Source organism: Glycine soja, chromosome 6 (genome assembly GCF_004193775.1).
Source record: "Glycine soja cultivar W05 chromosome 6, ASM419377v2, whole genome shotgun sequence".
Classification (NCBI taxonomy): domain Eukaryota; kingdom Viridiplantae; phylum Streptophyta; class Magnoliopsida; order Fabales; family Fabaceae; genus Glycine; species Glycine soja.
The window spans coordinates 14,372,627-14,396,571 of NC_041007.1; the positions used below are offsets into that span (position 1 = coordinate 14,372,627).

Consider the following 23,945-nt stretch of genomic DNA (forward strand, 5'->3'; position numbering starts at 1 on the left):
AGGTTTGTGCTTGAAGAGACATACTGAAAAAAAAAAAAAAAAAACTTGTAACTTGTTTAAGTTATAATGGTACTTTGTGGTTTTTCATTGGACATAGCCTTTATCCTTTCATCTTATATTTGTTAAACATTGTCTTTCAAATTTGTTTTAATGGTTGTTAGACAAAAAGATTCTCATAAGCGATTTAAAATAGCTTATTTTTAAGCATATTGCACTGTCTTATAAGCAAATGATACAAAGTCTTTAAAAATGTTAGCAAAGGTTATTTGAAATACAATTTAACCCCCTTACTATGATTTCTTGTGTTTACAAAATTGAATCTAAACATCAATGGTTGATTATTCACGAACATGTTAAACTTGCAAAACAAGGTTGTTAGTGCAAATAACGAAGTGTAATTCAATTTAAAATAAGGTTGTTAATGTAAATATATTTACCATAGAAAATGAGTTTTTCTTTCGAAGTTCTATTACTAATGTTTTTCTTTGAATTATTCCATATTCTTTCCCTATTTATACTTTTTTTGAAAAATTATAAAAACGGAAAAGCAAAACACATTCTTATGCATTCCTATTCTGTTAATAAAAAATATTTTAATTAGAATACACCCACAATGATTTTTTTACATTGTTATCAATAATAAATTTTTACAAATGATAAAATATTAATTTTGTAATAATTATTTTGAAATTCATAATTGTGATGGATTGATTGCACAAAAATTTTGTTCTCTTTCTTCAATTGTGGCTATTGTTGCATTGTTAGTAAGTGGAGGGTGCCACATTGGTTTTTCTGGATTAAGGGGAGGAGACTTGGGATATTCCCAAAAGACATAGTCATAACATTCACAACCAAAGCAAATAATGTGAAGCCCTCTACACAAAACCTTATAATGAAAAACATTTCCTTGAACTTTACCCACACCAAGTATTAAGATATATTTTAATGCATACTACAACAAACCTTTTTTTTATTTAAAATGTTGACATCCACTTTAATAAACTTTTCACTTAGATATAACATAAACAAATTCTAAAAACACCATAAATCTAATATATTAAACAAATAGAACAACATCATATCTCTCTATAATTCGTTTATATATTTTTTAATATTTAATGAAAAATATTCAATAAAAATTTAATACATTTTATGTTTTTGAAACGCAAAAAAAAAAACATTTAGCACTTTCTTTATATGATCTACTAAATATAAACAAACAGTAATAACAGGAAGATTTTGAAAAATGTCTTAGAAATTAATACTTTTTTATTTAATAAGTAAAGTAATTAATAAAATATTTTGTAAAAAAAAATATAATTATTGAAATAATTTTTCAAGGGATTATTGGAATACAAATTGTGTCTTTATGTTATCAAATTTTTTTTTACTATATAAAATTTTAAGGTGTTGTTGACTAATATGATTCTAGGTTTGAGTCTTGTAGATTAATCATTAAAGTTGATAAATATTTTATATCAATAAAATGATAAATAATATATATATATATATATTATTTTAAATTTGATGGTAAAAACTGGTTATTATTTTATAAAAAATATATAAGAGAATATTTATTGAAAAAACTCATTTTGATTCTTCATCACTTTTTTTTTGTGAATTTCATAATATTACATAAGATACAAATTTTTTAATCATTTTTTATTAGTGCTAAAACCTAATTTAAGTTTTTAAATTTTACTTGTAAAAAATAGCATAATCTGTCTTTTTCCTCACTTACATTAAAGAAATAATATTCTTTACGAAAGATTTTTTTTTCTTTCTAAAATTCAATTTTCAGCTTAAAAAACTTTTAAGTAAAAATAACGATAAATAGGATGAAGTGACTTATCCTTTGGTTTTTTTTCTCGTAAATATAAAGAAAACTTTGAGTAGCTCGAAATGTCGAACAACAAAGCATATCCCCCTCTAGGCGCAGTGTAAGACGCCACACTAAAATGCGCAACGAACTTGTCCGAATCAATGGCCACAACGCAACACTAACATGCGCCCATCGTGCGTTGCTGTGCAGTGTGCACCGAACTCAGAAGCAGGCACGGCACAACAGTAAGAAGAAAATGACGAAGCAAACAAAAAACACAAACACACACCAATTAATTAATCAATAACATGACACACTCATATATATAACCATAACTAATAAAAAACAAACCAAAAAAATCATTCATTTCATATCCCCTTTGTTTCTCTCTTTGACTCCTCATTTCTTTCTTCTTCTTCTTCTTCTTCTTCTTTTCTTGTGTGTGTTTGTGTCCGCCGTTGAAGCCTAAACGAAACGACGAAGAAGAAGAAAGAAGAAGCATGGTTTCAACGAGACGCAACAGTGGATCTTTCTCCAACAGTAACAAAAGGCCTTCTTCTTCTTCTTCTTCTTCCGAAGACAAGACTCCTTCTCCTCCCCCTAAGCGCCAAAAGGTTTTTTCTTTTTCCTTTTCCATTTCTTCGCTGAAACCCTATTTCTTGCTCGATTCGCGTCGCTGATTCGCTCTGATTTTTTTTCCTCAGGTCGACAATGGTGCTGCCACGTCGGAGAAACCGATGCCGGCGGCGGAAAATTCCAAGGAATTGAGCACGCTGGAGCCTCCCGCTGACCCCGGAGAATGCGCCGTTCAGGACGCGCAGATCGCCGGCGCAGCAAGTTCCGACGGCAAGGCCGAAGCTACTCCGCCGATCGCCGATGGTTCTTTTTGCCAGTCACACTTTTCTCAGTTTCATTATTTTTTATTTTTTATTTTAATTATTTTATTATTATTATTTTGTGATGTCAAGGTTCTACACCGACTGTGGTGGCTGATAAACCTAGGGGTTCGTTCTCTTCTTGGAGGGTACATCCGAAGCAAAACCCAAATTTTGAACCTTCAGTTCCATGGTGCAGACTCTTGTCTCAGTCCGCGCAGGTAATTTATTTTTTGTTTTGTGTTTTTGTTTGAGTGAAATTAGAGTTCACTCCAAAGTCCAAATTTTTGTTTACTTGGAGTTTGATTTTGTTGTTGCTGCAGAATCCGAATGTTTTAATTTCCACACCCAGCTTTACTATTGGCTCAAGTAGGAGTTGCAATTTTTCGTTGAAGGATCAGACTATAAGTGCAAATTTGTGCAAGATCAAGCACACGCAGGTACATAAATCTCAGGGAGTTTGTGATTGTGCTTGGAATGGAAGAGTTATTTTTTTTTTGTCTTTTTCTTTCCGAGCACACACCTTGGCACTATGATTTTTTGTTTTTTTTACTGGGTTGTTGTTTGAGATGTGAATGAGAATACTTGAGTGAAGGTGTGTGCTTGGTTGGGTTTTTTTTTTTTTTTTCTTTCTTTATAGTTGTTTGAGGTAAATATTGTAGGATATGTATGTGCAGTATGATTACTGTTGTTTCTGGAAATGATCAGCGCGAGGGAAATGTCGTGGCTGTGCTAGAAAGTATGGGCAGCAAAGGATCGGTCGTAGTGAATGGGACTCTCGTCAAGAGGAGTGCCAGCTGCGTGCTTAACTCGGGGGATGAGGTGGTTTTTGGTTTGCTGGGGAATCATTCTTATGTATCCTTTTGCTTTTTTTGTATTTGAAAGTCGTTCCTCGCTACTGTTCTTTTGTAAAGGAGAATTATCATAATTTTCTATTTGCTTCATTGTCTTAAGTCATTTTGACCCTTTCTTTCTGTGTTTGCATGGGTTCCTTGATTTATTTTGACCTAGATTTTTCAGCAAATAAATCCCGAAGTTACAGTTAAGGCTGCAGAAATTCAGGGTGGTGCTGGCAAGTTTTTTCAGTTTGAGAGAAGGGCCGGAGACCCTTCAGCTGTGGCCGGAGCTTCTATTTTGGCTTCTCTTTCTAGCCTCAGACCAGAGCTTACAAGATGGAAATCTCCATCTCAGACTGCCCATAAACCTCAGCAGGGTACTGATGTTTCTAGTCATTCTGTTTTCCCCGATGGTACAGAAACTGAGCTTGATGGCCTGGAAGGCAACTCAGCTCCAAATGTAGCGACTGATAAAGCTTTTGATGTTGGAGCAAGCGACAAGAATTCACCTATGGATTGTGTTCCAGATGATGCAGGCGCAGAGGCAGGCAATGTAAAAATCTCTGGGGTGAATGCTTTCCTAGGGCCTTTCTTCAGGGTTCTAGCTGGATCTACTTGTAAACTGAAATTGAGCAAAAGTATCTGTAAACAGGTATTTGAAGAAAGAAATGGGACGAGGGATGCGCAAGCTGCATCGACTTCGAGTGCTTCTGTACGCTGTGCTGTTTTTAAAGAAGATGTCCATGCTGCAATACTGGATGGGAAAGAAATAGAAGTGTCCTTTGACAACTTCCCATACTACTTGAGGTATAACTAGTAGATGTCTCAGTCAATCCCATGAAGCTTTTGGCTTTGTTTTGATGTTATTTGGTGAATTTAAAACTGCCATTCTTGTTGTTCCTTTCATGTGTTTTCGTTATATTCTCTTGTATTAAAAAATAATTCCCATTGTATATTTCATGTACATTTGTTTACTACAAATTTAATTTTTACATGCAATTGCATTATTTAAAAATATCATTATAATATAGAAAATTAAATTAATAATTTTTATGTAACAATTGCAAATTTATATTATATAATTGTAAATTTTGATATCCTATACTGGATAGATATATGGGCGCTACTATGTTAGAGCTACGTTGCTAACAAAGGTTCCATTTGATTAATCTGAATCAATGAGTCTAAAAATTTCTTTAAACTATGAAAAATGATATCAGACATTAAATAGTAATTATGCTTATATGATTTACAATTCTGTATTAAGTGGTTTTCTTTCATGGTTGTATGCTGATTTTAATTTATCATCTTATCTAAACTGGGTGTATAGATTGATTTAAAAATTTAGATACAACAACAATCTCAATGACAACAACAATTGAAGTCTGTTCCCTGTACGTGAATTGTGAAGTCAGCTCTATGAATCAAATGAGAGTATGAGACCGTTGTATTCTATTAAAAATTAGATGATAGAAATTTTTTAAATTCAATTCTAACCCAGCCCTACATTTCCCACCCCTCTAAACTTTCTCATGTAAGGTCAACAATCAAATGCTCTCAAAAAGGTCCTTCTTATTGGAATGGACTTTTAGTAGAGTAGGAAATATTTGAGAATGGGAGAGATTATAAATTTTGGAGGAAGAGGTTATTTGTACAATAGATCACTTCTTGATTTGTGACTTGATACAAACTCTAAGACATCATCCCTATTTATACTGGTGGCTTTTCCTACACCAATGGTTGGGATTTTGTCACACACATTTAATCTAATGGCTACAAATGATTCTCTAGAGCTTTCTTCATAGATACAATCTTATTGCACATTCTAGATCATTCTACATGCTACTCTAGAATTATCTTCTAAGGAGATCCTTCTAGAACATGTTTCTAGTATTTTAGCTTAACATGTCTTCTAGAATCTTCTAGAACTTCAAATTTTTTGTTTAGGCAAATAAGGCACAAAATCAAGTTTATATTTCAACACCCCTCATAAACTTGATTTTGTTACTCCAATCTTCTTAGCCGGGTGAAGTTGTCTTTCTTGACTTTCAATCCTTGTCTTCTTTTTCTTTGACTTTGTAGCCTTGAGGTTGTTCAATGTAGACTTCTTCTCCAAGGTCTCCATTAAGGAAGACAAATTTCACGTTCATTTGATGTATCCTCCAATTATTTTGAGTTGCTAAGAAAATAATTAGTCTAACATTTTCTAGGCGAGCAATAGGAGCAAATACCTCATCATAGTCAATACTAGTTCTTTGATTGTAATTTTTGCACCAATCTTGCCTTATATCTTTCAACTTCTCCTTTAGGGTTCTGCATTCTTCTTAGCTTTGTACACCCACGTCACGCCAATTGCCTTGTGCCTTTTTGGAAGTGAAACTATCTCCCATGTGTCATTATTCTTCATTGCCTAGATTTCTTCTTCCGTAGAATTTTTCCAATTCTTGTTTCCAACGACTTCTTGGAAGCTCATGAGTTCATAATCAGCAAATAGACAAAAGAGAGTAAGATTATCTTAGTTTTCAATTACTTCATAAATTTCTTGTAAGCTCTTGAAGTGTGGAACTCTTTCACTTGAGATTTCGTATTCTTGAGTATTTGCTTTTGGTGGAATTGGTGGGTTAGTAGGCTCCTCTCTTGCAAGTTCTATCCATGATTTCTCTATGCCATCTTGTTTGAAACACGGAAAAAAGTTGTAGTTTTGATCATGTAGTCCTCAATCCCATTCTCATTCATTAAAAATGATGTCTCTACTTATGATTGTCTTCCCTGAATTAGGATTGTAGAGCTTGTAGCCTTTAGAATTGGAGTCATAATCGATGAAGACGTATTTCTCGCTTTTGCCATCCAACTTGCTTCTTTTCTCATTCGGTATTGTGCACACGAGCAATGCTTCCAAAGACTCTTATATGTGAAATGTCAGGTTTCCTTCCACTCCATGCTTCTTGTGGGGTGTTTTTCCCCATACATTTCTTGTTGGAGACCGGGTGGAAGGATAAACTACACAAGTTTCTGCTTTTGCCCAAAACTCCTTTAGGTGTGTCTCTTGCTCTTAAGCATGCTCCTTGCCATGTTTAGGATTGTTCTATTCTTCCTTTCTGCCACTCCATTTTGTTGGGGGGATCTCAACACCATTAAGGGTCGTCGAATTTCATGATCATCACAATACTTTTGAAACTCATTTGATTAGAATTCTCCTCCACGATCGGATCTCATGGCTTTAATTTTAAAACCACTTTCTTTCTCAACAATGGCTTTGAACTTTTTGAAATTCTCAAACACCTCTAATTTATGCTTAAAAAAATACACCCATGTTTTTCTTGAAAAATCATCAATGAAGAGAAAAAATGATTACTCTTATCAAGTGAGCTTGTCTTGATCGGACCACCATCTGTATGTATGAGTTCCAACAACTTTTTAGCTCTCAAGTTAGATTCCTTTGGAAAGCTTTTCTTGAATTGCTTTCCAACATTGCAAGATAACTCTCTCACCATTTCCTTCTTGAAGAGCAACTCTAATCCTCCAAAATTGAGATGCCCATATTGAAGATGTCAAAGCCAAGATGCATCCTTGTAGCACATCTTGTGACATTTTGCAACATCATTTTGAATGCTGAGAACAAACATTTTATTTCTTGACATCAGTACCTTAGCAATCAAGTTACTTGCATTGTCTCTTTTAGAAAGGTTATTGTCTTTTAAGCGGATATCGTAACCTTTCTCTAGGAGTTGCCCCAAACTCAATATATTACTTTTCATATTTGGCACAAAATAAACATTTGAGATGAATTGATGATCACCATTCTTCAAACGGATAAGAATCTTACCTTTTCCTTTCACTTCTACCTTGGATTCATCTCCTAATGCTACATTGCGACTCCGATTCATCAAGCTCCATGAATATGCTTCTTTTTTCATATATATGATTGCTTGCACCTGTGTTTAGGTACCATCTATTGCCTTCACTCCTTTCATTACCCGTGCTAGTCATCAATAAAGTGTCTCCTTCTTTACTTTTTTCTTCAACATAGTTTGTCTTCTCTTCAACTCTATTTTTGCTAGGAGCTCTATATTCAGAAGCATAATGAGCAAACTTCTCACAATTGGAACATTTCACATTTGACTTGTCATATCTTGGTCTTAAGTTGCCTTGCGCACGACCTTTGTTGAGCTTCCTTTTTGGAAGTTGTTGTTGTCGTCATAGGGCCTCCAATCTCGTCTTCTTCCTTGATCTCCACCACGACCTCGTTCTTGTTGGCTTCTATTATTGTGACTACTCTCTTCGTTGGTCGAATTAACTTGTGTCTTGAGTAGTTGCTTCATGATCCCTTCCTTCTTTTTCTTTTGTTCATAAGCTTATAACAAGCTAAAAAGTTGCTCAATGGTCATAGCCTTCAAGTCTTTTGTTTCTTCGATGCTGGCAACAATATGTTCAAACTTTGGATCTAAAGATCTAAGAATTTTCTCCATAATTTTTACATCATCAAGCTTTACATCATCAAGACTCTAGAGAATTAGTCGGAGATGACTTCACCTTCTTTCATATGCAAGGTCTCAAACTCAGCTCTCAAAGTTTGAAGACGTACCTGGATTTGCTCCCTTATACGAGGTTTGAAGCTTCTTTCGCCGACTTTGCTTTCGAAACCTTCTTGAAAGCATCTCAAAAGCATCGTTATCTAATCCTTGATAGATTAGATAGAGAGGCTTCTTGTCTCTCTTTCTCGAGTCTCTCAAACTATGCCTTTGAGTTTGAGAGAGACTACCCTCATTCTTCGGCTCGGTGTGACCTTTCTCTACTATCTCCCAAACATCTTGTGCACTAAGGAGAGCTTTCATCTTGATGCTCCAATTGTCATGGTTGCTCTTGTTGAGCATTGGAACTTGGAATGGAACCATGCTGCTACTTGCCATCTTTTTATAAAGGATCTTCTAGCTTTGATGCCAATTTGTTGGAATGAACTTTTAGTAGTAAAGGAAATATTTGAGAATGAGAGAGATTAGAAAGTTTTGGAGGAAGAGATTATTTGTACAATTGATCACTTCTTGATTTGTGGCTTGATTTGGCTTGATATAAACTCTTAAGACATCATCCCTATTTATACTAGTGGCTCCTCGTAAACCAATGGTTAGGATTTTGTCAACACACATTTAATCTAATGGCTACAAATGACTCTCTAGAACTTTCTTCATAGATACAACCTTACTCACATTCTAGATCATTTTACATGCTACTCTAGAATTATCTTCTATGGAGATCCTTCTAGAATATGCTTCTAGAATTTTAGCTTAACATGTCTTCTAGAACTTAGACTTTTTTTGTTTAGACAAATAAGACCCAGAATCAAGTTTATATTTCAACACTTCCAACAAACCCAGGTTTTGGTTTTGAAAGCAAAACCTCAACCAAAAAACCCTGCAGTCTTTTTGATTATTCACCCAATACATTTACTAAATACAAATGATGATATGAAAAAAAAATTAGCTGGAATAATATTTTGGTGAATTTAAATGAGGGAATACCATGTGGCTTTTAGCAGCAGTTGCTTCATTTATATGTAATTTATTCTCTTTTCTTCTATACTTCTTGCTTCATATATATTGTTTGGTATTTGAATTTTGTCGTAAGCATTTGGTATTTGAATTTTGTCGTAAGCATTTGGTATTTGAATTTTGTCGTAAGCATTTGGATTTCATGTTGCTTTCTTTTCTTTCAATGTGTATTCGTAGGACTTGGCAGTGGCACAACACTTGGTTGTAAATTTTGAACAATATTTTAAATGTCTTGCTTGCATTGCAGTTAATGTGGTCTTACAATATCTCAGTTTGATGTGGTTACTACAATGAGATGTTGCAGCCACATCATGTGATGTTGTCCAAAATTTAAAACCTTGATTTTGAAGCATTTAAGTTTCTTAGTTTTTTATTTGTGTGACTTGATTGACCTTCATACATTTTGCTCGATTGTCATGCTTATGTCTTCTTGGTTTGATCATTAATTGCATTTCTGATCATATTTATATATTTTTTGCAGTGAGAATACAAAAACTGTCCTAATTGCAGCTTGCATTATACACCTGAAGCATAAAGAACATGCGAAGTACACCACAGATCTTACAACCATAAACCCTCGTATTTTACTCTCAGGACCTGCAGGTATGTGCGTATTGCATTACTGCTCTCCTATATCTTTTCTTTTTTGATGATTTTGGTTTGGTTCTGATTTCCATCTTTTCAACTCATTGTTTCCCTCAATTGCCATTGTTTCTACAGGGTCGGAAATATATCAGGAGATGTTGGCAAAAGCACTTGCAAAATACTTTGGAGCTAAATTGCTCATATTTGATAGCCATTCACTTTTGGGTGTAAGATAAAGTTTCCTTGTTGCTCTGATATTTAGATTAGTCAATGCACACCTTTTTTGTTGATGTGCAATTGAAGCATTTTTTCACTGGCAACACTGGTGATGAATCTTCTTTTATTGTGTGTTTATACTTTATAGGGTTTATCCTCCAAGGAAGCAGAGCTGCTCAAAGATGGATTTAATGCTGAGAAATTCTGCGCCTACGCTAAAAGTCCTTCATCCTCAGACATGGCCAGATGCATGGATCCATCAGCTAGTGAACCAGATACACCAAACTCCTCAAATGCACCCACTCCATATGGCTTTGAGTCTCAACCCAAGTTAGAAGCTGATAATGTACCATCTACCTCTGGGACAGCTAAAAATTGTGTGTTTAAACTAGGTATGTGTGCCTCTTATCTCTATTTAAGGAGCTTTAATTTATGACAAAGGTTGATGTTTTCCATATATAATTCTGCAGGTGACAGGGTAAAATATAGTTCATCTTCTGGGGGCTTGTATCAGCTTCAGACAATTTCTTCAAAGTACAAGTTTGTGTTAAATTGTTCTGAACTGGCTTATATTTCTCATAATCTCAATGATACAAATTGTTGTGCACATCCTTTTGCTTTTATCCGATTAACTACAGAACTCAAGTTGTCTATCAAGATTACCTTTGCAGATCTAACATTTTATACACGATATAGTAGTATACTAGTGTAGCAGGTGGATTTTTTTTTAACCAAATTTAACAGTCGTAGCAGACTGCCCTAACTCATGATTGCAACCTGGCAATCCAAATCACTATAAATAACTAGTTATACAACACATTTTTTTTTTGGTGAATACAATGTATGCTTGACAATGAACAATGCCAAAGCTGCTATTTGTGTATCTGCATAAATGTTATTCTTTCTGTCCACTCTAGGTTGCTACTTAAACTTTGCTTAGGGAGAAATGTGGTAGGAAAAAAATGACAAATGAAAATAGGAGTTAGAAATTGTTTTTCTTTCTTTTTGGTAGTCATATCATATAAATGAAGGTTAAAAAATGGAGTGACAAACTTTCATATTCAGCTACTTGCTTACTTTCAGTTTCACTAAAATGTTATTTCTGGATTGTGTTGTTAAGAATACTATAGTAGCTTTATTGTTTTCTTATATATATTATTTACCAAACAAAGTGCAATTGTTTTTATTTTTGGTTATAATTTTGCTCAGCAATCGCTTATACAGGGGTCCAGCTAATGGAAGTCGGGGGAAGGTTGTCTTACTTTTTGATGATAATCCCTTGTCAAAGATTGGCGTAAGATTTGATAAACCCATACCTGATGGAGTTGATCTTGGAGGTTTGTGTGAGGGTGGTCAAGGATTTTTCTGCAATGGTAATGCCCTATCTGTCTAATAAATTATCCATTTAGATATTTATATTCTTATCTACAAACTTTATCTTTGTCCTTGATCTTGAACTTGTCTGTTTCTCTTTCCAGTCACCGATCTTCGATTGGAAAACAGTGGCATTGAAGAACTTGACAGATTACTTATTAATACATTGTTTGAGGTTGCCTTTCACTCCACTGATCTAATAAAAGTTTCCTCAAATCATATTATATTGTTCGTTAATCTTACAAGAATTTATACATCTTTTTTTCCCCTTCAGGTTGTGGTTAGTGAGAGCAGAAATGCACCTTTCATTTTGTTCATGAAAGATGCAGAGAAGTCTATAGTAGGAAATGGAGATCCATTTTCATTTAAAAGTAGGCTTGAAAATCTTCCGGACAATGTGGTGGTAATAGGTTCACACACTCACACTGACAGTCGAAAGGAGAAGGTACTAATTGTGTTTTTAATGATAACTGTTTAATGCTAGAATGGCATAATCTTTGAGGCATTTTAAGCCATCATTGTATACAATTACAGAAAAATATTTTAGCAGCCAATTACATGATAATTTGAGCAAAGTGTTATATGCATACTTTAAAATAAGAGAAACTATAGAGGGATAATAAACTGAAACTGTGTGTCAGAGTACACAGTGGATGTGTGTTTATATAGGATAATTGCATTAATTATACATAAATAGAGGGTATCCTGTTTCCTCTAAATCAAAGATAATATCCCTATAAACTGTAATTAATACTAGAATCAGAATATTAATTCTGATTTTCAACACTACCCCTCAAGCTGAAGCTTTGTACACAATCAGCTTGTTACAAGTTAATTTATTCCCAACAAAAAACAAAAAAACTGAGCTCTACTAAAAAAAACAATAGTTTGAATGACAACTCAGGGATGTTGGTGAAGATCGGGGAATATTGCTAGAAAGAGAGAGCTGGGATATTTATCATCCAAAGAAAAGCAAGTTTTGACTTTCTTAAAACCAATATTTTGAAGACGACTCAGGGATCTTGGTGAAATCGGGGAATATTGCTAGGAAGTGAGAGCTGGAATATCCATCAGCCTAAGAAAATTCAAAGCAAGTTCTGACTTTCTTAAAACCAAGATTTGGAAGTTTCAAACAAATAGTGGAGACCCAAAATTATTCAAACTTGAAAAGGAGGAAATAGTGGCAGAAAGACACAACCAGTGAAGCACAAAAGTCACCGAGAAACATGCCAGAAAAATACAGCAATAGAGAGGCAACCAGAACTGGAAAATGAGCGGCGAGCTGAAGGCGGTTGCCGGAAAACATGCTGAAAAAGAGACAGCGGCAAAATAGGTGACAATTTCTTTTGTAGAAAATGAACGACAAGTAGGAGGCAGTGGCAAACCAATGACCAAAATTCTCACAAGATCCCGAAGCAGCCATGGGAGTGCAGGAAAATGACAAACAAACAGTACCGTAACAAAAGAAAGAAGCTGGAAAAACAAACGGGTTACAAAAGAGAGACCATGTCAAACGAGGTCGGAATGGCCCCAAACTGCAGGGGTAGGTGTGCGAGGAAGGGATGTCGCTGGGGTTGGAAGCGAGCCGGCAAAGGTGCTGTCATGCGCCAGACAACGGTGACGTGTGGGTGCTGTTTGGCTCGTCAAGGAAAGAGCACGTGGGAGCGCATGAAATGCCGGATGGGAAAGCGGTTGCCGGAAACATGTAGATTGGAAGGTGGGGGATGGTTTTCGTTATTCCCTCAATCTAGTTTTGATAGCATGTAAAATGAGAGAAAATAGAGGATATGTAATTAATACTAAAGTCAGATATCAGCCGGTTCCTAGATGAATTCCATGCAAATGGGATCTTCCCAAGGGGCAGTAATGCATCCTTTATTGCCCTAATCCCAAAGGTGAAAGATCCACAAAACCTTAATGAATATAGACCTATTTCACTAATAGGCTGTGTCTATAAGATTGTGGTCAAACTTCTAGCAAACAGATTGAAGAAGGTGATGCCAAAGATAATAGATGCAAGACAGTCTGCATTCATAAGTGGAAGACACTTGTTACACAGTGTATTGATAGCCAACGAAGTGGTGGAGGAAGCAAGGAGGTGTCATAAGCTATGCTTGGTGTTCAAAGTAGACTATGAAAGAGCTTACGACTCCGTCTCGTGGGATTTCCTAGCATATATGATGAGGAGATTAGGATTCTGCCCCAAGTGGATTTGCTGGATTGAGGGCTGTCTTAGCTCAGCCTCGGTTTCTGTTTTGGTAAATGGCAGCCCCACAAATGAATTCATTTCACAAAGAGGTCTTAGACAAGGTGACCCCCTAGCGCCCCTACTTTTTAATAATGCTGCGGAAGGCCTAACCGGTTTAATGAGAGAAGCATTGGATAAGAGCTTATTTAGCAATTTCCTTGTGGGAAAAAACAAAGAGCCAGTCAACATCTTACAATACGTTGATGATACCATATTTTTTGGTAAAGCTACAATGCAGAATGTGAAGACAATCAAGTCCATGTTGAGAAGCTTTGAACTTGCATCAGGATTAAAGATCAATTTTGCAAAAAGTTGTTTTGGGGCAATCGGGAAATCGGATCAATGGCGGAAGGAGGCAGCTGAGTACCTTAATTGTAGTATGTTGTCTATGCCATTCCTTATTTGGGTATCCCCATTGGGGCTAACCCGAGACGTAGTGAGTTTTGGGATCCTATAATTAGAAAATTTGAGAGAAAATTAGCCAGATGGAAACAAAGACACATATCCTTCGGGGGAAGAGTGACTCTTATTAATGCAGTCCTAACAATAATTCCTATTTACTTTTTCTCTTTTTTCAGGGTACCCATAAAAATAATTGATAAACTGGTAACCATTTAGCAAAGATTTCTATGGGGCGGGGGAGCGGAGCAAAGGAAGATCGCATGGGTCAAATGGAAAACAGTGTGTCTACCAAAAGATAAAGGTGGCCTTGGCATAAATGACCTCAAGACCTTCAACACAGCATTGCTAGGAAATGGTGATGGGATCTTTTTCAGCAGCATGGGGAACCGTGGGCTAGGATATTACACTCTAAGTATGGTGGATGGAGGACATTGGAAGAAGGAAGAAGAGGTAGCTATGAATCCTCATGGTGGAAGGACCTGCTCATAACTCACCAATAGCAGCTAAACAACACACTTGAAAAGGAAACAGCCTGGAGGGTGGGACGTGGTGACAAGTTTAGGTTTTGGGAGCACTGTTGGATAGGCAATGATACACCATTAATGGTAAAATATTCAAGACTGTATCAGATTTCATGCCAACAACAACAAATCATTATGCAGATGGGGAGCAACACAAGTGCTGAATGGGAATGGAAGTTCAACTGGAGGAGACCTTTATTTGACAGTGAAATTGCAATGGCTGATGGCTTTCTTGGGGAGATAGCACAGAGAGAAATCCACCCACAAAGGGAAGATAATTGGGTTTGGAAACCTAATCCAAGCGGATCCTACTCAACAAAAAGTACGTATGATTTGTTATGGGGAGAATCAATGGGGGAAAATCAGGATACTACTTTTGAGGAGCTATGGAAACTCAAAATTTCTGCTAAATCATCAGTGTTTGCATGGAGTCTAATCAGGGATAGACTACCAACAAAGCTAAACCTCAAAAGGAGACAGGTGATGGTAAATGACAACCTATGTCCATTCTGCAGTAATAATGAAGAGGAGGCTGCCCACCTATTCTTCAATTGTAGCAAAATCCTACCTCTATGGTGGGAGTCATTGTCTTGGATTAACTTAGTGACAGCACTCCCATAAAATCCTAGGGATCATTTTTGCAGCATGGAACTGGAAATGTTGGCGGAATAAAGTCCACAAGATGGAAATGTTGGTGGGTTGCTTTAACATGGACTATTTGGCAGCACAGAAATAAGATAGTGTTCCAAAATGAAATCTTCAACGGAAGCAAAGTGATGGATGATGCAGTACTTCTAATTTGGACTTGGATAAAATCTATGGAGAAAGATTTTGTATTACACTTTCACCAATGGTCTTCTAATCTAAAAGCAGGCTTTTCTACCTAGAATGGGATAGTTGGAGCTGGATTTATGTAAAATGTTAGTGTGAATCTAGCTCGGTTCCTTGTAACAAACAATGGAACCAGCTGGATACATATCTCTCATTATGTATATTTAGTACCACTGGTACTTCTCAGATATATATAAAATACCTATTGTTGCTGAGCAAAAAAAAATTTGATTTTCAATACATACCATTTGGTTTAGGTACCTGAACTGATCAGTTTCCAATGATATGTAATTTTTAGTAGGTGTGGGCTTAATATATCTGGTTTTTAGTAGGTGTGGGCTTAATATATCCGCTTTTTTTTTTCATTTGTCCTTGTATTTTTTTAGTCTTTGCAAAATGTGTTTTGTTTTTTCATCCTAAAAGTGCTATAGATAGTGCTTTAAACAGTAAAAAACGCATTGAACAGTGAAAAAAGTGCTATCTAAATTGTTTTAAGGACGAAAAACAAGACAAATACATTTTACAAGGACTAAACGAAAAAATAAATTTGTAAGGACGAAAATGAAGAAGCGTTAAATTGCAAGGACAAAAAAGGTATTTAAGCCTTTATTTTATTAATTGAGAAACTGCGAAAGATGTGCATTGTCAAAGTTATACAAATTGGATACCCTAAGTATATGATCCTTTGAATTTTTCTTTCATTCTTGGTCTGCATTAGCGTGTATAAGTGATTATGTTATTATTTTTAACTGTTTTTCCTTGCAGTCACATCCTGGAGGTTTGCTTTTTACAAAGTTCGGCAGTAATCAGACTGCTCTTCTTGATTTGGCTTTCCCCGTAAGAACATCATCTCCTTTTTTGTATAGTCTTATATTCGAAAGAGCACAACACGATTTATCTGTATATATTTGTCTTTTGTATGTCTTCCTTCTGGATTTTTCTGCCACGTTAAATCTCTCCCTTGTTTTCTCTATCTATCAGGATAGTTTTGGAAGATTGCATGACAGGGGAAAGGAAGCCCCAAAGCCAAACAAAACCTTAACTAAGCTTTTCCCAAATAAAGTGACTATTCACATGCCACAGGTTTGTATGTCAACACTTTTTTTCCCTCTCATATAATAATATAATTGTCAAACCAATTACCAAAATGTAAGTTGTTGGTTGAAGGTATATGGATGGTTTTATATTTTACATGCCCCCTCACTCAAGATCCTTGAGGCTTGAAGCATGGATAATGCAGACATATAATTATAAATTTCAGTTTCAATTAAAAGAATTGGAGTGTGAAGGATTGAACTCATGACCAGTTGGTCATATAGAACCTTTTATACTATGTTATAATTAAAAAAATTCAAAATGTTGGGTAAGGTACATCCGTACATGAATTGTTTATATCTATAACAATATTCATTGTATGTTTCTTGATACAGGATGAGGCACTTCTAGCATCTTGGAAGCAGCAACTCGATCGAGATGTTGAGACTCTTAAAATTAAAGAAAATTTGCACAATTTACGCACAGTAAGTATCTTGTGTGAGTTTGTAATTTTAATTCAAATTGTTTTATGGTAACTCATTATATTATTGATATTATTATTTAAACCTAACACCTTATATTTGGTTTTCAAAATCATTGTTCTGGTGGATTTTGCGTCTTTCTCATGTTATGGATTCACTCTATTTTGCCTGTTGAGCCATCCCTTTCCAAAAAACTTTTTTTTTGCTGATATGTTGGGTTTTATATTTAAATGGGTGACATGGAACAATGCTAGACAACAAATTGGTTGTTCTGGACCTAAGTAAATTTTGTACAAGACAGTCAGAATAATCTTTTGAGCCATGACTTTCTTTAATGAATATGGATCTAGCTCCTCTAAAGCGACCAAGTGTGTTAAGTGAGAAAACAAGGATACGTCTGTTGTTGATTTTAATTTTTGTACCTCAGATGCATTTAACTTCAAATCAATGGTGGATGCAACTTTACTTTCTCACATTGCAGTTTGTGCACTTGCTCATTTTAGAGGGGGACTAAATTGACTGGATATAATATTTAAACTTCTTGTTCTAAACTGTCTGAGGCAAGTTTTATTTGATGTTGTCTATAGAATAGAATTCATGGTTACATCATATTTGTTGCTGAATTGGGAGCTTCAATGTAATTTCTCATCATAATTTTAATATTGTTTCCTTCAAATCAATGTTAAATGTTGCTACATGTTAACCTAAACCTTGTTATTTCTATCACTAGGATTACAACAACAAAATATTTTTGCTGCTAGGTGAGGTTGGCTTTATGGATTGTACAATGTCATTAGGCTTGATGAAAGACCAAATTCTCATGACTTCCCTCTAAACAATTCCTCCCAATATTCTTCTTGGTTCCTCTGTTTCATAGGGTTAAAAATCATGCAATCTATTCTCCCGGATGCTTTCACTGGCCGTCTTTGCTCAATTGGTGCCACACTAATGTCTTATGTATGATTCTGAATGTTTTCTTTATGGTACTATTTTAGATTAGATCTTATGTGACAAAGTGGGGACTGGGGCTGCATTTTATTACTTTGTTGTTCTGCAGTGCTTATGCTTATACATGTTTTCCTGCTTTTTAGGATTACTGGGGTTAGGAATTATGTAAGTTTCTTAATTGAACTTAGGCCTGTATCTCGAGGAGTTGGGGTGTAGTACTAATGATGAATGTATAGTCCTTTGTAGTTAACTCCGTGTCTCTTTTAGAAAGTATTGGAGTTTCACGTGCAACTACTTGCTGTTGTTAGGACTTTGTTAGAATAGCATGCAGTTTTTGTATCATTGTATCATATATTAAATGCATTTAGTTTTTATAGGAATTAGACAATTTTTATTTAGGACATAGAACCCAATTACTTTTAGCCTAGGAAATAGTACCCTCTTTGTCGATAATGTGAATGGATGCTTTGTTTAATATAAGAAAGCATCATTTAGAAACTCCATCTTAAATCTCCCCCTCAAAATTCTGATGCAAGGGAAGGGAGAATTAGGTAGGGAAAGTTAGTGGAGTTAGTCAGAAGGGATTAGTTAGTTGGTTGGATGGTAATAGTTGAATAAATAGGTGAGGATAAGGATGGAAGGGGCATTCGGAGAATTAGACAATTTCTAAAGGAAAGTCTTGGAGGAGAATTGTTTCTGCTATTCTCTATTGTTCAATAAAATTGTACATTTTTGGGTGTTATTATTACTTGTTAGGGCAAAGGGGAAGACAAGTACCATTATAGTAGTTAGCTAGAGGGGGTTAGTTAAATAAATAGGACGATGTAAGGAAAGTGGGAGCATTCTTAATTATTTGCATTTGGGAATTGAGCAAATTGTCGAAAGAGGAAGCCTTTTGATATTAATCCTCTCTTTTTCTTTGTTTTCATTCAATATTAATAATAGAATCATTCTATTCTCATATTCCGTTACTGGGTTCCTAACAACTCTTTCATATTGTGATATAAACTAAGCTAATCTGAGAAACAGGATACACCCTAAATAATTAGAAGCTAGACAAATGGCAGTTTGATATGGCTATTTTTGTCAGAGTTGTTATTTTCCTTCTGTCAGCTACCATTCTGTTTCTTCTTTTTGTCTCATTAATTTATCATGTTCTACACATTTAATATTTGACCATGTTGTGCTGAGTAGATTATAATTGCTATCATGTTGTTCTTAACTGTTTTTCATTTAATCTTATTTAAAGGTTTTGAGCCGTTGTGGGGTGGAATGTGAAGGACTTGAGACCTTGTGCATTAGGAATCAGACACTTAGTATTGAAAGTATGTTCCACCAGTATGTGCTTAAGGTTTTGCTGCTTAAATATCTCCTATAGCTTTTTTGCTATATTGCAGATGCAGAGAAGATAGTTGGTTGGGCTTTAAGCTGCCATCTCATGCAGAATGCTGAAACTGACCCTGATGCAAAACTCGTGTTGTCTTGTAAGAGGTAATCATTAGCTTGCACAGCTTGTTATTTAATATACATGCATACTTACAAATATATAACACTTCTAGGTTGTGTTGTGTTATTAATCATTAGTTATTCTTTTTAATTTTACCAGCATCCAGTATGGGGTTGGGATCTTACATGCTACCCAGAATGAGTCAAAAAGCCTGAAGAAGTCTCTTAAGGTGATTGTTATGGAGTTTTGCTACTTTGATTGTGGGAGATAGTGACATGACATCCAGTAGTTTGTTCCGAACTTACTGCTTGGAAGTTATTCTGTTGATAGAGTTTAATCAATTTTTTTCACGAATGCTGTGTTTTGAATTATCCCTCTTATGTTTTTTGAAATCAGGATGTTGTAACAGAAAACGAGTTTGAAAAGAGGCTTTTGGCTGATGTTATTCCACCTAACGACATTGGTGTTACTTTCGATGATATTGGAGCTCTTGAAAATGTCAAGGATACATTGAAGGAATTGGTTATGCTTCCTTTACAAAGGCCAGAGCTATTTTGCAAAGGGCAATTAACCAAGGTTTGCTCTACAGATTAAAACACATTCTATTGTTTAACACGCATTCCTTTGTGACTATTGACAGGAGAAGTTAGATTCCATTGTTGTTTGTTTCCTTCCCTGCTTTTCACTAGTTTTTTTTTTTTTTTTTTGTTAAAAAAGTTGATTGACTGATGAAAGAAAAATAAATAATCTGACCCAGCTCATGATATCTCATTTTTGGTAGTCTTTTCATGTGTGGCAAAGGCCTTTCTGCAAGCATGTAATTCATGTAAAAATTTAAAATTTCAATGAAGCCATTAAAGCTAAGAGCATCAATGATATGCAATTGGTTTTAAGAAACTGGTTTTAGGAGAGCTTTTGGAGCTGTTTCCTGAACATTGAAATAAATTTTTATTCCAGTAAAAATCACAAACATTAAAATAATGTGAAGTTGTAGCCCATCTCTTGTCAAATTATTAATCATTTTTATTTTATGATTGTGAATTACCTTCCATGCAGCCGTGCAAGGGTATCCTATTATTTGGTCCCCCTGGAACAGGTAAGACAATGCTTGCAAAGGCAGTTGCTACCGAAGCTGGTGCAAATTTCATCAACATTTCCATGTCAAGTATCACATCTAAGGTTAGATATGCTTCACTGGGTTTATTTTAATGTCTCTGTTATCAGTTAGTTGTTCATTTTAACTGCATTCTTTTCCCATTTTGCTTCAGTGGTTTGGTGAGGGTGAAAAATACGTGAAAGCTGTTTTTTCCCTGGCAAGTAAAATTGCTCCTAGCGTGATATTTGTTGACGAAGTAAGCCTTTTGTATAAATGTTCTTAGTTTGTATCAATTCAACAGCTGAAAAATAAATCAGTGAAAACTAGTATGGCTTCTTGTATAGGTTGATAGCATGTTGGGCAGGAGGGAAAATCCTGGGGAGCATGAGGCCATGCGAAAGATGAAAAATGAATTCATGGTGAATTGGGATGGCTTACGCACAAAGGATACCGAGCGAGTTCTTGTACTTGCAGCCACTAATAGGCCTTTTGACCTAGATGAGGCTGTCATACGGAGGCTGCCTCGGAGGTGAACTCCATGTTCAACTGCACTTCAATTCCTTTTTTTTGCTCTTTTTTGGGAAGGGAGTGGGGTGGTGGGAGTGGGTAGGATGTTAATGGAACTAATTTGTTTGAAGTTTTCTTAATCATATTGGTCTTCTGCAGATTAATGGTAAATTTGCCCGATGCTCCAAATAGAGCAAAAATATTGAAAGTTATACTTGAAAAAGAGGACTTGTCTTCTGATATTGATATGGATGCAATTGCAAGTATGACTGATGGATATTCCGGAAGTGATCTTAAGGTTATGAGTGTTCCTTTTTAACCCAATACTTTTTTTAAATTAAGGTTATGGGTGCCTTCATGCTTGCTCTTTTATTGCAGAATTTGTGTGTAACTGCTGCACACCGTCCAATTAAAGAGATATTAGAAAAGGAGAAAAAGGTATGGCTTTTTGGAATGACATCTTAGCAGTATGCTAGTTTTTTTATTATTATTAAGTTTTTCATTTTTCTCTATTGTAAACATAGTTAGAATGGTTTGAGGTTGCATAAATCCATTCATACTTAATGTATAATTTGTTGATGCATGACAGGAACAGGCTGCTGCTGTATCAGAAGGTAGACCTGCTCCAGCATTAAGTGGAAGTGGAGATATCCGATCTTTAAACATGGAAGATTTCAAATATGCTCATCAACAGGTATATAAAAAGGATATCTCTTTCATGCAAGATCCTTCCTCAAAAAATAAATGAACAAATAACTTTGTGATATTTAAGCAGGTATGTGCAAGTGTTTCATCTGAATCCATAAATATGACCGAGCTTCAACAATGGAACGAACTATACGGTGAAGGTGGTTCAAGAGTAAAAAAAGCACTAAGCTATTTTATGTGAGAAAACCCTCTGTACAAATATTTCCCCCATTGCTGCCCCTATGTCCAGAAGCCTGCGTATTGTAGCTTTGTGCCGGCCTCATAACGCTTGCAGGGCTTGAGGCCGAGCTGTTTCGTCTATAAAAATGAAATATAGGTTTTTTAAGTACCTTTTTTTCCTTTCTTTTTTAAAACCCAAACCTGTGGGATGTGGGTTTTGAAAGGAGTGGAGCCTTACAGAATTTTGGCCAGGCTCTGCTGCATGTATTTTGTTCCTCATCCCCTGGCCGCCGACGTGTGTTGAAAGTGTCGCACTAGAAAAAAGAAGAGTCATAATGACCATGTGAAGCATTTATTTGCCCTCTCAATGGAATCTGCTAAAACAATTAAGCATTTAGATCATATGCATGATAGTGATCTCTGGAATCTTAAAAACCTTTTGTTAATCCTTAATTTTGGAAAACGTTATTCACTTTAGTTTTCTTTTAGTGTAAACAACAAAAAATAAAGTTTTAAAAAAAACTAGGATGATTGGCTTTTTTTTTATAAAATTATGGACAAACATTCAGGACTAAAAATTTAAGTATCTTACTGTTTTTCTTCACATATGGTTGCTCAATTTATTGGGCAGGGAATGACATTGTTTTGTTGCTCAATTTATTGGTTCGGGGATGACATTGTTAATGTTTTGTAAATTATTGGAAGTCGCTTTATACCCTCTGTTTTGATCTTTATACCTCCATTTTTTTATTTTTGATATTTCCAAAATACATCTCTTTCCTCTTCCCTATTCCTCCCATCCTTTCAACCTCACCATCACACCCACCGTCCATGGTTCCCTTCTTTCTCTCACCTTCACGGCTTTACCCCTCCCCGTCTCACACTCCCCCTACCACCTGAGTACAAATTTAAAGAGGAAACTTTTTTTCCACTTAATTATTTAAATATCTAATTTTTAATAAATAATGAATTTAATAAAAATATTTATTATTTATTTTGTGTAAAATTAAATATATGAACTAAAAAATCTATTTTCTTTTATTAGTATTTTTTAAAAAAATTGTTTTCATATGCGTAAAGCATCCTGGAGGAAAGACTTCTGCTCGCCCTTTGGATTCGTCACTGTTGAAGTGGGAAAGATACAATGTTTTTTATTTATTTATTTATAAGTGGATAACAACTTAAATTATAGTTTATATAAGCAGTATTAACTTAAGTAAGTCGCCAACAACTTAATGGAAAAATAAGAGAGAAATTCACGGTAGTTTTTCCCTTAAAGTATTGCATTAATGAAACCAAAGTTATCAATCTTGAAAGTCTCGTGGTAGTTTTTCTAAGAGTTCATATAAAAATAATAATAAAATATTTATAAATAATATATCAATTAAACATTTTAATAATATAATAAAATAAATTATTAAATTATAAATTTCATAATACTTAAATCTAGTAATGCATTTTAATAACTTGATGATATAATAATAATGAAAATATTTTTATGATGTTATTAGAGGTGAAGGTTTTTCGACTAAGGAATAAAACATTAAATGTAGAGGTATGTTAAATCCTAAATGCATATAAAATAATTTATGTTTTTGGTTTTTTTTTTTTAACTTACTGATTTTTTAACTTAGTGATAAACTCTAAAAGTATATCAAATCTATACTAAATCTGTTTAGAGTTTAACTTTTGAGTTTGATAAGCATGAAAGAAATTATTTTTCTTAATATAATTAATATATTATGGAAAACCTTTATAGAAAAATACGTTTCGAAAGGGATAGTTCTGTAAGAAAAACAAAACAATAAGCGAGCGGTGCAAAGGTGTGTGAACAGCAACTTCCAAATTATTTGATAGAGCTTTGTAATCTCGGACAACGCAAATCAAGAACCGACCCATCTCATTTAGTTCCAAAATATTACAAATGTTGGAACCGACAATCACACACTCTAAACTGACAACAAATAGAAAGGCAGCCGAATTAATTCGGTTCCAAATGTGACTCTAAGTGGGTAACGGCCAATTCTTTTTTAATACTGTTTTGAAAAATCACAAATCAAGTTGCACATTGAGATTTTTTTGTGCCTTTTCTGGTAAAGATGAATTTTCCCCATACCTAGCAAGCCTGAATCAATAAAGCACAGGATATTCATTCATTCAATATCTATTGATACTTTTCACTATTAGATTTTATCCTCAATATTTGTTGTCAATAATTTTGGAATATTTACTACAGGTACGGAAAAATTAATGCATGAGCTATACATTATTTTGGCAAATACACAAGGTTGAAATGCAGTACTT

The 23,945-nt window shown here is 34.9% G+C and overlaps 1 protein-coding gene across 6 annotated transcripts; it reads left to right on the forward strand.

Moving 5' to 3' along the window:
• The first annotated feature begins 2,175 nt into the window (after window positions 1-2,175).
• On the forward strand, window positions 2,176-22,067 carry LOC114416218. Of its 6 annotated transcripts, XM_028381087.1 has the most exons (28): window positions 2,176-2,436; window positions 2,527-2,701; window positions 2,791-2,918; window positions 3,021-3,137; window positions 3,406-3,552; window positions 3,709-4,086; window positions 4,186-4,340; window positions 9,564-9,685; window positions 9,803-9,894; window positions 10,032-10,275; window positions 10,354-10,417; window positions 11,093-11,256; window positions 11,362-11,432; window positions 11,532-11,702; window positions 16,025-16,096; window positions 16,241-16,342; window positions 16,690-16,779; window positions 18,974-19,049; window positions 19,122-19,215; window positions 19,331-19,400; window positions 19,568-19,747; window positions 20,228-20,350; window positions 20,440-20,523; window positions 20,612-20,796; window positions 20,934-21,072; window positions 21,153-21,212; window positions 21,364-21,468; window positions 21,550-22,067. In XM_028381087.1, exons 1-28 carry the CDS (start codon window positions 2,323-2,325, stop codon window positions 21,661-21,663), a joined length of 3,636 nt encoding a protein of 1,211 aa, XP_028236888.1. In that variant the 5' UTR covers window positions 2,176-2,322; the 3' UTR covers window positions 21,664-22,067. The 6 variants fall into 6 exon arrangements, with proteins under 6 accessions (XP_028236888.1, XP_028236885.1, XP_028236883.1 ...); XM_028381084.1 differs by having other exon boundaries at window positions 3,709-4,340; window positions 10,354-10,423; window positions 11,108-11,256; XM_028381082.1 differs by having other exon boundaries at window positions 3,709-4,340.
• The last annotated feature ends 1,878 nt before the right edge of the window (window positions 22,068-23,945 follow it).